At 31.7% G+C, this 16,306-nt stretch overlaps 2 protein-coding genes across 4 annotated transcripts in view; one reads left to right on the forward strand and one right to left on the reverse strand.

Moving 5' to 3' along the window:
* Positions 1 to 1,159: 1,159 nt before the first annotated feature.
* On the forward strand, positions 1,160 to 5,636 carry Trmt112 (tRNA methyltransferase subunit 11-2). The gene is made up of 4 exons (XM_071712386.1): positions 1,160 to 1,180; positions 1,268 to 1,351; positions 2,909 to 3,010; positions 3,090 to 5,636. Exons 2-4 carry the CDS (start codon positions 1,274 to 1,276, stop codon positions 3,282 to 3,284), a joined length of 375 nt encoding a protein of 124 aa, XP_071568487.1. The 5' UTR covers positions 1,160 to 1,180; positions 1,268 to 1,273; the 3' UTR covers positions 3,285 to 5,636.
* Positions 5,637 to 7,875: 2,239 nt separating this feature from the next.
* LOC139775994 (uncharacterized) overlaps positions 7,876 to 16,306 on the reverse strand; it is a 35,903-nt gene continuing 27,472 nt past the window's right edge. For all 3 annotated transcript variants that reach the window (XM_071712382.1, XM_071712383.1, XM_071712384.1), the window contains one exon: positions 7,876 to 16,280. In XM_071712382.1, the coding sequence (XP_071568483.1) occupies positions 16,058 to 16,280 (223 nt within the window). In that variant the 3' untranslated portion in view covers positions 7,876 to 16,057. The remainder of the gene's footprint in view (positions 16,281 to 16,306) is intronic.

The following is a 16,306-nucleotide window of genomic DNA, read 5'->3' on the forward strand; positions in this document are numbered from 1 at the left end:
GTCATGGCGGCGTCACCAACACTAACTCAATATACATGTATGTGTTGGTGTATCTGTGAGCACATCCGTGAGATATAAGGTCTGTTTTCTGTTGCTGCACTGCTGAACTAGTGCACTCTAGTGCACTTTAGTGCACTAGTTCAGCAGTGCAGCAACAGAAAACAGACCTTATATCTCACGGATGTGCTCACAGATACACCAACACATACATGTATATTGAGTTAGTGTTGGTGACGCCGCCATGACAGGACTGGACGCCATGGCGCCATCTGCCCCGAGTTTTACACCAAACATTCCTAATTTCGCTTCCATGTCGGTTGGTAACGGCATTCTGTAACAATTCCTCGCACTCGCGTAAGCTCTGCTCCTCCAGCCTCCTCGAGATTCGCCGCCATATTGATGATGCATGACGCGCCGCTTGACTGTTTTCCGTCTTTTTATAAGTCGACTATTTAGAAGTCGACTTTTAGTCAACTTCCAGTCATTTTTAGAAGTCGACTATTTAGAAGTCGACTTTTAGTCGACTTTCCGCCATTTTTAGAAGTCGACTTTTAGTAGACTTTCCGCCATTTTTAGAAGTCGACTTATAAAAGTCGACTTTCCGTCAACTGTGCTCTAAAGTATCGTGTGTACATACACAAGGCTTTAGGCCCAGTTCAACAGTGGCCAGTTAGCTTAACTAGTAGTTAACTGGCCACTGTTGAACTGGGCTTTAGGGTTACGATAATTCCTTCGCGTAAACGGGATTTTCCTTCGCGTAAACGGGATTTTGTAGTAACTTACGATAATTTACTCCGCGTAAACGAGTGAATTATCGTAAGTTACTACAGAAGTAACGCTCGCGTAAACGTAGTACTTGTGTCGCTAAATGAAAAGCACCCATTAATGGGCGCGTTCAGCAGACACAACTGTTGAGTTCGTCTTATCAACACTCTGCGTCGATTGGTTGGTTCTAAAAGTAAGAGCCAATCAATCATGTTCGACTGCTACTGAGCGGCTTGGTCTGCTGAACGCGACCAATGACCACGTGTGTACACGTGTGTATGCATATGTATTGTATGTACATACATCACATACATACACATACACCAGACACCAGTGTATGTACAAACATATACATATGTATGATACATTACATTTTACATCTCAGGCTGTACGCGTTTTATTTCTCTGTAACTCTGTATGTCTTATTGGCGCGAGACACTATCCGAATACAGTGTCTCTTGATATTTAGAGTAAATAATTCGCTGTCACTTTCTCGTTGTAGAAAAATATGAAGCTTCTCACGCACAATATGTTAACATCTAGAGCTATGAAAGGCGTGACGGTCGGCTATCCTCTGAAAATTATTGTAAGCCTTTTTCTTTCTTATATTAAGATGTACAAATTGCAATTTATACGTCTAGAATATAAAATTGATTTAGAATTGTTGAAATACTCAGCAATAAGTAATGAAAATTATTGTATGGGTACACTAAATATAGTACATTGAATAGTCTCTAAAGTAAGGTTATTTTTATTAAAGTTGTTACATTTAACTTTTGTTGCTAAATTGTTGCATACAGAAAACTGGAAAAAAAACGAGGTGATTATGAAGGAGAAGGGCTAAAACTTCACAATTTTGTGTATTTTGGTGCGTAAAACATGAATCTATAAGTTAAGATTGTCGCTCTCAATTAGGAAAAAGGTTATTAAGTACTAAAGTTGACGGTTGAGTGGTTAGGATGTCTGTCATTTATTATACTTTGTATTTATTGACTTTTCAATATGCCAATTATTTTCTGCTTTAAAAAAAGCATAATAACTCTATTTCTATTATCTTTTTTAACCATTTAATTCAATATATTATGGCATAGTTGGTCCAACTATTCTCTGCTTTAACAAAAAACATAAATTATTATTTTCTTTGGAAAATATACAATTTTGTTGTACTGGATATGGTTGGTCCAACTATTTTCTGCTTTAACAAAAAACATAAATTATTGTTTTCTTTGGAAAATATGCAGTTTTGTTGTACTGAATATGCTATAACATATTGAATTAAATGGTTAAAAAAGATAATAGAAATAGAGTTATTATGCTTTTTTTAAGCAGAAAATAATTGGAATATTGAAAAGTCTATAAATACAAAGTATAATAAATAACAGACATCCTAACCACGCAACTGTCAACTTTAGTACTTAATAACTTTTTCCCTAATTGGGAGCGACAATTTTAACTTATAGATTCATATTTTACGCACTAAAATACACAAAATTGTAAAGTTTCAGCCAAATCGGTAAAGAAGCTCCTCTCCTTCATAATTATCTCAATTTTACTTCATTTAATTAGGTCCAATGAAGTTTATGAATGTTATATTCTTTGAGTTGATAAGAATCAATAAAAATTTTAAAAGTTTCCAAATTAATTTTTATATATCAATTTTTACTTTATATATATATATACATATATATATATATATATATATTTATATATTTTTGTCAAAAAGTAATTATATATTTCGAATTATATATCCTCTTTGTCATTTGTTTAAAACATGAAAATATATATGCTTATGAATAATTAAAAAACTTGTATTAAATAATAGGAAAATAAGAGGTAAATCTATTATTTTATATATATATGTATATATTTAATTATTCATAAGCATATATATATTTTTTTCATGTTTTAAACAAATAACAAAGAAGATATATAATTTGAAATATATAATTACTTTTTGACAAAATTATATAAATAGTTTCATGCTATTTTGATATTAGTCTTTGTTTTATAAAAGCTTGAAATTTATTTCTATTATTACTTTTAATTTTGTTTACCTTAAAAAACAAAAAAATTACAATTTTATTTTAAATCTACAGCTCTCATTTCTCTCTTACTGTTACATATGTATTAAAAATATTTGCAGGCTCGAGACATCCGAGTGTCCGAAGTAGACTTTAATCCAGAATATATCGCTAGGATAATTCCAAAACTGGACTGGACAGTACTATATAAAGCTGCCGAGAGCGTAAGATATCATCTTTTCATGTAAAATATTGTAATAATAAACAATATTTTAAATTAATATATTAACAAACGTTTTATAGATAGGGCATGTTGGTGAATTACCTCAGATTCTAATAGAAGACTTCGAGACTAATGAAGACTTTCTGAAAAAGGCTCATCACGTTCTGTTGGAAGTCGAAGTTATAAATGGAGATTTATTGTGTCCAGAATCCAATAGAAAATTTCCGATCAACGATGGCATTCCAAACATGCTTTTAAACGAAGACGAAGTTTAAATAACAGAACCAAATATTCTAAGAATATTATTTGTCATTGTATTCTTTTTAGTTATAGTTGTCCTATATCATTGTTTCTTTAAGTGCATCTAGTTTATATATATTTGTATCACGCGTATTACCATTAATTTTGTTTTTTTTTTATTTTCTTTCTCTTGAACTAGGCTTGAGTGAGTCTCTTTTTCCAAATTTATGGCGCCTCTTCCGAGGCTTATTGTTGGACCTGTGAGCATTTATTTTTGTTTTACCCATGGGTAGGTTAACAACCTTGCCCATAAAGCCTCCTTCTTTGTCCGAGCTTGAGGCCGGCAGTGTTGACGTCTAACAATAAGCTACTTACTCATTTTTTACACAGGCAGAGTAAGCATATATAGGATAATAATCGGAATCGAACTCGATTTGGTTATGAATCGGTCGGTCTTGTATAAAGCCATAAGTTACCTCCTTATTTTTTATATTGATACAAAATGTTAATACTTTAATAAGGATAAAGAAAGCAATTTATATTTAGCGCATAAATAATGCATTAAGTTTGTGTGTATGCTTACGTGCGTGCATATACGTACGTGTGAAACTTGATAAGCTCCTATCTCAAATAATTTGGGAATATGTTTAATTGGAAATGTAGAATATAAAGTACAACAGTTTGTTTTTAGATAATAAAAAAATTGATTTTTTAAACTTATCCCAAGCGCATGTAAATAATATGTTAAATTAAGCTACACACAAATGTTATTTAAAGAAGTGCAAAGTAAACTTACATGCAAACAATTTATCTAAGATAATACTGGAATTACGGAAAAGCAAGAGTAAAGTTTTTTTTATTGTAAAGAAACAATTATCCTCTCGTCAGATATTTTATTTGTGGCACAGTGCATGCGCGCGTGCATTCTAAAGTTCCAAATAAAAAAGAAAACAGAATTGGCTTTTGACAATTTGTTACTTTTGACAAAAAAAAATTTGTTTTGTTTGATCGGCCTAACATGCGTAACTTATAAATTAATAATTCTTAATATATAGGTGATTAATTAAATTAGATTGTCGCATATATAATATGATTACAGATTTATTGCACAGATATGTCTAAAGATAATGAGATATAATTTCTTGTATTATTTGCAATATTTAACATACATTTTTTATTTACATCACACTTACATTGCTACTTAGATAATTTGCTCGAGTATTACCTACTCGTTTTTATCAGAGCGAGCTAGGCCCAATTTCACCAACGTCGATTAACTGTAACCTTCGATTAAACTCACTCTTTGTCTCTTTCTAACTGTTTCCCTTATAACCATTTCTATCAATGTGGATTAACTTTAATCTCGGTTTAACTTACTTTTTATCTTTTTCTAATTTCGAAACTAGAAAAAGATAAAAAGTAAGTTAAACCGAGATTGAAGTTAATCTGCATTGATAGAAATGGATATCAGAAAGAGACGAAGAGTGAGTTTAATCGAAGGTTACAGTTAATCGACGTTGGTGAAACTAGGTAGTAAGTTACTTTAGCAATGTAACATTTTGATACAATTGTTTTACTACAGCTAAGAGCATAGCAAACTCTTGTAGCAATATTACAATGAAGTATATTAAATTATAAGTGAAATAGAATACCTATATAATTCTAGCATATATTATCTTTGGATATAAGATAATACTGATTGATATAGGTACGAAAAATATCTTTTGACAAGATACACACATACGCGCACGCACACGCGCGCGCGCGCGCACATATACACACACACACACACACACACACACACACATATATATATATATATATATATATATGTAACACATGTGTAAGTTATTTTGGACTTAAATTTAAACTATCAGGCAAAGTTATTTGTATATTGATTGTGCGTGAGGAATATAATAATTTGCTGATAGATAAATATACTTCTGAAGATTAATTTTCTAAAATACATATAGTAACATAAAACAAACATTTAACATCTTTTGCACAGAATTCTTTGTCATATTTCAAATTGTAATTTGTTATCTGAAATACGTGTTACAATTATTTATAATTTGTTATTTAACTGAAATTTTTTCATAAAATGTAACATACTGCGCAATTAAAAATGTTATTATCACTATTTCTTCTTATGAATAGAATAATGCATATTGCAAAATCACAAATTTGACATCATTAAATAGCTTTTTTCATAGAATAATATGTATAATATAAGCAAATATACTTTATGAAGTACTTATAAATAAAATGGCTTTAATTTAATGGCTAATATCGAAGGACGTGCGATATTATCTACTTGTAGTTTTCTGTACATATTAGTTTCCTGTACCAATGGCAATGCTCAAAATATAGCAAAATATATTACTTTATTCCTTGTAATTTATTTTTAAAAGTCAAAAAGCTATAAAAATAGCTCTCAACTAACATTTCAGCCACAGCCCATCCGTTATTAACATTTTAATCGTATCTTAAATATTTATAAAGCTGGATTACTCTTGAGTCAAGCTATGAAAATATTTCTGTATATTAATATTCGATTATAGCGTATATAAATATTAATTTTTATATAGTTTATTATTGGAAAATTAATTTTGGTTGTGACCTATTCTGCACATTAATTGGTGGAGATTTTGCTCTGTATTAGAGATATGCTAGTTTTCTCTATCTTTATCTGGTTTTGTTTTATCTGTTTTATATATAACGCAAGTGTATAAAACATATTTCTAAATATACATCCATCTAATGGAATTTCTCTTTTATATATATGTACACACACACATACACACACGTACGCACGCATGCATACACATTAAAATATATTTTAATACTGTATATTTGGCTTTAAATTTCAGCTAAAATTTTCATTTGGAATACGATCATTACGATTATAAACACTGTACTTAAAAGGAAGTCCATTTTATTATTAAGGAATTTATCGATATTAAAATATTTTAAAATTATCATGTGGAAAAATTTCAGGTTTTTAGCTCTAATATTCAAGACTTAAAGTTACATTATAGTAATGATGATTTTACTTGATAATAATAAATCTTACATTTGTAAATCTTACATTTTGTAAAATAATCTGTAAAAATAATATTTAACAAAAGATAAGTAATTAATGATCTTATATTTTAATACTAATAAATTCCTCAGAGTATATAATTACTTATTTTATAAACTCAGAATAGATGGGACATTACATTCAACGACATTACATTTAACGAATATTAATACAGTGTAGTATTATGTTAAATTAGATTATGCTAAATTAGCATACAAGAATTTCAATAATATACATAATTTTATCGTTTCTAACGAAAAAATATCAAAAGGAACAATTATGCATGATAATGATACTTCAAAATGTCATTAGAGATTGATGCTAAATTTTGAACTCTACTAAAGTTAAAAAAATCTTTAATAAACTTGTTCACATTTGTGGAAAAGTTTAAAAAAGATTCAGTTATGTATTATTTATTTAAGAATATACGAATATATGTAAATATATACCAATTAAAAATGTACTATTAAGTATAATATATAATTTTATGTGTATATGTGTATAGAAAATCACGTTTAAACTTCACCGGTAATACTTAAATATGTTCTGAGAGAGTTTTAACATGTTTTATACATACTCAATAAGATATGTTAAAGATGGAAATGCTATGTAATATTTTACGTTATTACGTATTGCGGAATAAAATTTTATAGGATGTATACTATGATTCTAGGAAGATCTAATAGCGTATTTGCCATTGAAAAATATACCACACATTCTCTCAATCTTTCTTATTGTCAAAGAATGTAACATTTTCTGACATGCTCTATTAATGGACCTGAACACCATGTTTTTATTAAGAAAACTCATGATACACGACTCATTAATGTTTCTCTTCATTTGTATTAAGCGCTTTTCCTTTCTCCCTTTCTTTACACACATACACATACACACAAAATTATTTATAATTGTTATAATAATAAATTATTATATATAATTACAAGGTTTAATTTTTTAATTATATTTTTGTACGTGTGCGTGTATGTGTGTATATACTGTATATGCATTATGGTCAAAGCCCGAAACACGGCATTCCTAGGATTGACCAGTCAATTCTGCGGAATGACTGGTCAATCCTGCGGAATGTCCAAGCGTCTTGATTAAAGCAGTTTCTAAGAATAGGCTGGGAGTTAGATTAGTTTTTTTGTGCGGCGGGGCCCCTTCCCAGCCTATTTGTGTACTGTCTATATACACATATCAGCAATTACTACAAAACTTTGACCAAGACGCTTTGGCCATTCGGCAGAATTGATTAGTCAATCCTAGGGTTGCCCGCGTTTCGGGTTTTGACCATAACATATATATTCTTTTCTATTATATTTTTATATTTCTATTATTTTCACAAAGAAAAACAAGAAAAAATATATGGAAATTAACTGTGATGCTCCGTATATTTTTATAATTTTTGTATCCACATAACTTTTTTTTCAACATAATCTGAAATCAATCTTTTCTTAATAAAAATATCAAACAGGATAGTGGAAAAAGTCTCGAGTTATAATTGAAAATAAAAAGTTTTTAGGGGATTGAACTTTACAAGCGTATATAGATAGTAAAAGTCTTATTTTTCATTTAATTTCATGTAAGTTTCGACAGATTGTAAGTTTCGACAGATTAAAGTCTGATGGTTAATTAGTCAAATTGCAACAAACGATGATCTTTGTCAAGATAATTAAGTTTAAAAACAAATCTGAAAAATCGTAAATTAGTAAAAGAAAATTATGTGGCAGAAATCTGATTTGCTAGGCCTAAAATATTTTACACAGAACAAGTATCGATTGTTGCTAGTAAAAACCGTACAATAAATGTTAAAGTATTAAATAAAAACTTCATACGAGAGAGAAAGCAAATTGCTTTGCAATAGAAACGTATTTTTCTGCTTATACGGTTTATTATGAATTATTGGTGAGTTATATATCATGTGGCAACTGTTACGAAAAACAAGTTCTTTCTGTGTTTTCTCTCCATACTTTTTTACAAATCTTCCTTTTTCTTTTTCTATCTCTAACGAATCTCTATCTCTACAGAATGTGTTAAAACCACCAGATATTCTTTTATTTTTGTAGTTATTTTTGATCAATCTAGAGAATTCTTTTTAAAAGTTCTAATTTTTGTCTCAGAAAATTTAAAGCTCTATATGTAAAACAAGTAAAAATGTTTATGCTTATTATTGTTATATATAAAAATGGGTAACTACGCATAAAAACACCCCACTCGCCAATGATCTTGACCTTGACATATGTTGTCAAGGTCATGATCCTGAGTAACCTTGACCTTGAAAAAAGTGGCGGTCACGATCCGTTCAAAAGTTACGAAGCATTAAAGTTTTCGCTTTGTAAAAATTATTCAACAATAGCACGCGCGCGCGCACGCACGCACACACACACACACACACACACACACACACACACACACACACACACACACACACACGCGCGCGCGCGCGCGCGCGCACACGCACACGCACACGCACACGCGCGCACGCGCGCACGCGCACTCGCGCACACGCACACACACCCACACACACACCCACACACACACCCACACACACACACCCTGCTGGGTTTACAACTTTCCACGCGTGGAAAGCCAACGCATGTACTTTGAAGGCACACTATGTGTCTAGTTTAATAATAGTGGAGCCCCCCGCGCGGGCGGAACCTACTGCCTCCACGCATACACTTTCCACGCGAAACGAGGTGCCACATGGGTTTACAACTTTCCACGCGTAGAAAGCCAACGCATGTACTTTGAAGGCACATGTGTCTAGTTTAATAATAGTGGAGCCCCTCGGGGCAGGGGGGCGGAACCTACTGCCTCCACGCATACACTTTTCACGCGAGACGAGTTGTTACATGGGTTCGTGGCATGCTTTACGAGCTCGTTTATATATATATATATATATATATATATATATATATATATATATATACTTGGTGATCCATCTACATATAGAAAATTGAATAAAGACCCGATAAAGAAGATTACCTCGAATCTTAACAGTTTAGTGAAATCATGGTTGAACAACGATATTATTGATGCGAGGGTTTATAATTTACTAAACTGTACGAATGGCAACCTTCCACGTTGCTACGGGCTCCCGAAGATCCACAAGGAGGGCTACCCGCTTCGCATAATTGTATCGGCCATTGGAAGCCCGTTATATAATATCGCGTCTTATCTACACAACATCCTCGATAAGGCTGTCACGAAACCGATTTCTCATGTTAAAGACAGTTGGTCCTTTGTGAGGAGTATGAAGCATTTCAGTATCCCTCCTGACCACATCCTTGTCTCTCTCGATGTTGTTGCGTTGTTCACCAACATACCAATTGAACTTGTTTTGACCGGAATCGAGAAAAGGTGGGATGCAATATCGAGAAAGACTCGGATGAATCTTGATCAGTTCTTATACGCTGTCAAGATGGTTCTGAGCTCCACCAGTTTTTCATTTAATGGCGAATTTTACGAGCAAATTTTCGGCAGCCCAATGGGTTCTCCTCTCTCGCCGATTTTGGCGGACATAGTAATGGATGACTTAGAAACTTACTGCCTTCGCTCCTTCGACTCTCAAATTAAGATTTTTCGCCGTTATGTGGATGACATCTTTATGTGTATTCCGAGATCAATACTTAATGACGTTGTGGTGGCTTTTAATAACTATCACCCTCAACTCAAATTCACGTATGAACTGGAGAAGAACAATGGTTTGAGTTTCTTAGATACTATGGTTTTTAGATATGATAATCGCTTAGTTACAAACTGGTATCGAAAACCAACGTTTTCGGGCCGTTACATCAATTTCTTCTCCAGCCATCCGTTGAAATATAAGATCAATACCATCATTAGCTTAGTCGACCACGCAATACTCTTGTCAGATGAGCGGTTTCATGCCGAAAACATTAACTTGGTAAAATCAATTTTATTGAACAACTGTTTCCCAGACGCGTTAATTAACAAACATATTAAAAAACGACTTGCGGAAATTAACAAGCGGTCGAATAACGATGACAGAGGTAACAACGATGATAGAGGATCTAACATCCCTGATTTAAAAAATTATGTGCCCATTCCCTATTTAAAAAATTTTAGTGAAGGCTTGCGAAGGACCTTTGGTAATTACGGCGTAAGCACCCTTTACACCGTACCTAAGAAATTAGATACATTAATTAAAAAAGGGAAGGACAGACTCGAGAATAAGAAATGTACTGGTGTGGTCTACAAACTTGAGTGCTCGGATTGTAGTGCTTGTTATATTGGTCAGACCAAAAGACACTTGGAGACCCGTGTAAAAGAACATAGTGCTGACATTAACAAGCGCTCCAATCAGCACTCAGTCGTTAGCAAGCATAGAATGGATTTCGACCACAACTTTAAATGGCAAGATGTTAAAATTTTACATAGGGAGCAAAACCTCAAAAAACGGGAAATCTCTGAAATGTTGTTCATTAAAAAACATACAGACGCTATTAACTCACAAAAAGACACCGAAAATCTACCATTAGTCTATGACCGTATTATATCTTCGCTTTAGACTTTACCTTCTATACAATTCACGGTAGTTTGCGTTTGTTTATTATGAATTTACCATTCGTTCTCCGAGCTTTACACGGCATGGTCATGTCTCTAGTGGTTGTTCTTTTACATCTCCTGACCGCATATTTTTAACGATGACAATAAGATTTAAAACTTGACGCGCAATCATTGTAAGTTTTTATATTTGTACCATTATTGATTAATTTCTGTGTAATATCGGTAATTTGTGTTGTTGCAGCATTGCTAAATAATTGTAACTTGATAAGGACCCAAAGCAGAGGTCGAAACGTCGTTGTGATTGATATTAAATTTATTGCCAGTTAGGCCGACAAATTTTCGTGTTTTATTATATATTCTTTATTAATTTCCTGAATACACATATTTTATGTCATCTATAGTAATATTAGGAGTATAAAAAAGTTCTCGGCTTTAGATTTCATGAAATCGAAACTACATTTTAAATTTTAGTTATTCTCCCGCTCTTTTGCGGTTTGAAAGTGCTGACATATAGCTTTTCAAAATGCCACACAGTTTGGCATTTGATGCATATAACCTTACAAATCGGTGGTGTTTACAATGGCAATAACAAAAGAGCATATTCGATTTTCCATCCACTTTGCGTTTTATTTGAAGAAAAACGCTGCTGAAGCCACTAAAATGATTTGTGCTGCATATGGTGAGAATGTCGTAACACATTCTACGTGTAAAAGATGGTATCAACGATTTCGCGAAGGAAATTTCGATCTTGAAGACCATTCGCGTGCTGGACGCCCTCCCCAATTTGAAACGGACGAACTGTAAGCTTTATGCCCGTGTCACACTACGTATCGCGGACGCGGATCGAATTGGGATTACGGATCGCGGATCGGATATCAGCCAATCACAGATGAGCTGCTCGTCTATGATTGGCTAGATAACGATCCGCGATCCGCAATCTCAATCCGATCCGCGTCCGCGATACGTAGTGTGAAGAGCACTTTACTCGATCAAAACACCGAACAAACTGAAAAAGAGCTTGCACAGCAGCTCTTTCTGTACGTTTTCAAATAAAAATTGAATTTTGTGAAAAAAAGCCGAGAACTTTTTTATACTCCTAATACATAAAATGGGTCTCCTCCAATTCTTTTTATTGTAAATCGCCACAAATATTCACACATTTGATTGACTAACTTATCTTGTTTAATACCACCTCTACTTAAACGAGCTCGTAAAGCACGCCACAAACTCATGTGACCGCAGGAGGATAAACGTGCTATTGTTGAATAATTTTTACAAAGCAAAAACTTTAATGCTTCATAACTTTTGAAAAAGATCGTGACCGCCACTTTTTTCAAGGTCAAGGTTACTCAGGGTCATGACCTTGACAACATATGTCAAGGTCAAGGTCATTGGCGAGTGGGGTGTTTTTATGCATAATTACCATGATGAATATATAAAAATGAATATATAAAAATGAATTAAGTTAATTTTATATTTTTGCGTACTTTTTTGAGTTCTGTCTATTATTTTAAGATTTGTTATTTCTAGAAATGTAAAGTTTTATAAAGAGATTTTATTAGGAAACCTTTCAAAGTATTTATATTGGAAAGGACGTATTTTCCATAAGTCAAGTTAAAAAAATTTTTTTTTAGATTTTACTTTTAGAAAAGCTTTGGATTATATTTCAAGCTAAAATTAAATCCAAGATTATTTTTCCTGTTGTAAATAGTGATCTTTGACATATAATTATTCTTTCACTCTTATTTCCTGATTATAGCTACAAATTATTATAACTGTTTCAATGTTCTCATTACAGAAAAATTGATTTTAAATGAATAAAATAATCTATAGTTAAAAGGGTTATCCGAATAATTCCGGAATTCCTAGTATATTTAAACTAGATGTTTAATTCTTACTAGCTACTTAGTACAATTCTTTTTTAAATGAGAAAAAAGGACGGGCCTAAACGTGCACGAGCCGGTTATTGGACGAGAAAGACGAGGATTCAGCAGAAAAGTTTCCAGCTTTTTTTCTTTGCATAATAAGATGTACTTGACATTTTTAATGCATTTAAAAATAATAAATAATAACATAATAACATAAATAATAACATAAATAATAACTTGAGTTCTTAATAATCTATTTAAATCATACAATCTTTAACAATCAACAGGTATCATGTAAAATTTTTTAAGCTTTTGATGTTAATCACTATATGTATAAGGCTTTATATTAATTTTAATTATTGCAATAATGTGACTTTTATGAGTTATAGGGCGTTATAAAGTTTGAAAAATATCAATGTTCTTGCTGAGAATTAAATTGTTATTTAATATGCAATTGTGTGAAAAAAGTCAAATTATCTACATCACAAGTAGAAAGTGGCACATATATGATATACAGACATGTGTAATTTGCTTTAGTTGCCTTGATAAAAAAATGTATACTAATATATATTTTCAAACCAGGATTTCAAATTTTGAAACAATTGAAACTTTGCTCTTAAGGAACGTACATACATGATCACAAATTTGTAATTATTTTTTTACACAATTAATTAGAGATTTTCGGTCGGGCTGGATCTTGGTAGCCAATAATAATATTTCTGTTACTACGTTTACGCGAGCGTTACTTCTGTAGTAACTTACGATAATTCACTCGTTTACGCGGAGTAAATTATCGTAAGTTACTACAAAATCCCGTTTACGCGAAGGAATTATCGTAAGTTACTATAGAAGTAACGCTCGCGTAAACGTAGTAATTGTCAGTAAACTGTTTCATTTATTATTGTTTATTCATGCCGAAAGACGTTCTCCTTAATAGTTACTGGTTATTGCGACATCATCACATACCTCAACGGCGAAGACGTCACACATTGTAGCGAGGTCCGTTCGAACCCTAGCTGTTCGCGATACTTTTCGCAATAAATTCTTTACAGTGATTTAAATAGGATGTTTATTAACATCAAAAGTATAATCGATTATCGATTTAAGTGGATTTACTGTTCCAACAAAAAGCTGTGTTTTAAGACCGACAAATAATCGGCGCGCAGTTTACTGAGGAAAAAGTATACAAAAATTCATACAGAAATATTATTATTAGACTACCAAAATCCAGTCCGACTAGTATCTTCTCTAATTTATTGTATGATTTATATCGGTCCTGTCATTTATTATTTTTTGTTTATTTTGTTTAGATTTCTAGATGTGTTAAAAAATTGGCACATTTTCCAATAAAATAGTAACTCTAATCAATTAGTAATTTATTTATTACTAGACATCACAGGCGCGCGCTATTTAACTTTAATATTTCACTGTTACTATTCCACTATTAACCACACAACTGTCAAAATATGCCATGACAGCCGCTCATGAAGTAAGCGCAGAGAGAGAACCAATCGGCATCGCGGAAAAGCGACAACAATACTTTGATAGATTCGAGTATCGATGAAGTGCCTTTTTTAGAAGAGGAGGATGTTACTTTTTCATTTTAATACCTCTGCTTTTTATATGTAAATAACATTGAAAAAAAACTTGTACAACTATTTTCAAAGGTGTAGTATATGTTTAATACAAAGTAGTACAGTGGAATTTTCGTATATTTATATAAATTTATCGGAACTATCCATGTAGTACAGGCTCGAGATACGATTTGACCCGGAAAAAATTGCACCACGCACGTTTTTAGGCTTAAAATTTTCAGAAAAATATACTGAATAACATATCCAAAATCCACCAAAATCGCCTTTACCTCTATGTTTTTTTAAACAAAATACACGTGAAAATGTAAACAAATGAGTTTTTCTAAAAAACTATAAGGAATATCGAAAAAACTCAAGAGATCAAAGTTGTAGATCTGATCGAGATCTACAAAACATATTTTATCATTTTTTTCTTAAAATTTATAGTTTTCGAGATATTTACAAAAAAAACTGTGATTAGTCAAAAGAATGAATTATGCAATGTATACACGTTTAATTACTATATTGTTTTGATTTTTATCAGTGCTATAACCATTTTTGTGCATTGTTGTAACAATTTAAAAAAATTATTTATTTAAAAAATTTTTTAAACAAATAAATATTTTTTATTAACATTATTTTTGCAAATGAAAAGTATCTATGTTATAGTAATAAATAAATTGTAACACAAATATATAATATATCAAAATTGTGAGGTGATCAGATAGAAAATACCCGGTTTGACTTGATTTTTCTTGTTCATGTATATTCGCGTAATTCAACCGTACTCGGAAATTAACTACTTGTTTTGAATGTATGTGCCAGTTACTTTAAGTTATTTGTTTTAACATCTACATGATTTTTTGAGTACAGAAATGTATCCTACATATCGAAAACTTTGGACAACATAATCAGTGTTTAAATAAAAAAAAACCAACATAAATATGTAAATAGTTATTGCGTTTAAAATGCAAAAATGTCAAGCAATCCCATATAGTATATGAACAAAAAAAAGGTGGTGATTCGATGTACACAGCCGTTTCACCAGTTCATTGTCGTCGCTAGTTCATGAGCTATGATTAATGTATATTTTTACTTGCATTTACTGTACAAATTGTCTCATTATTTAAATTTATAAGTTTTACTTACTTTCAGCTGACATAAATCTATGTATAGCATGGGGCCGATTGCACTTGTGTATATAAAGTGTTTACTTTAATAGTGAGATAATCCAAGTTTCAAAATTTTTAGCAAAATCAAAATGCATCGCATTTTACGCATCTGCGTCTTATTAATAGATTATGTTCAATAAAGTTTCTTGTCTACGTTACTTTATATATATATATATATATATATATATATATATATATATATATGGCTCATATGATAAATATAAATTAAGTTCCTAAGAGAAACAAATTCATAAATAAATTTATTGTGGCTTAATAATAAATAATATAATCTCAAATAATAAATAATCAATATAATGTATTTTTCGTTTAATCCTACCAAACAAAAATATATATAAACTATCAACAAAATATAAATCTATTAAATTACATAGAAACAGATTAGATTTACACAAGAACAGATTAGATTTTTGATAATGTGCGAATCAATAAAAAATATTAAAAATTAAATCATAACATCCCAAAGAGGGACGGTTGTACAGTTGCTACTAAAAATTAGAATTTAATATATAATTATTTAACAAATGCGAAAATATCAAGAAAGAAACAATTGCACATATTTCATTTACCACGACTCTCGGTATTGGCTATATTCCTTTGCGAATAAATGGAGCCTTGGGCCAATCCCCTTAACGGTCCTTTTCGTAATTCGGACTGAGAACCTTTAGCAAGACAATTGCGGGTAGAAATCAGACTTGCATCATGCCCCATCGCGAGTGATCTTGAAAATGGTTGCTTGGTCAGCAAATTTGGATCCGGCCCCGACCACGGTGCGTAATCCGGCCTATAATTTTCGTTTACTTAATGTTT

Source organism: Temnothorax nylanderi, unplaced genomic scaffold, assembly GCF_030848795.1.
Source record: "Temnothorax nylanderi isolate EJ_2023f unplaced genomic scaffold, tnyl_v1.0 TNYL_tig0109_pilon, whole genome shotgun sequence".
Classification (NCBI taxonomy): Eukaryota; Metazoa; Arthropoda; class Insecta; order Hymenoptera; family Formicidae; genus Temnothorax; species Temnothorax nylanderi.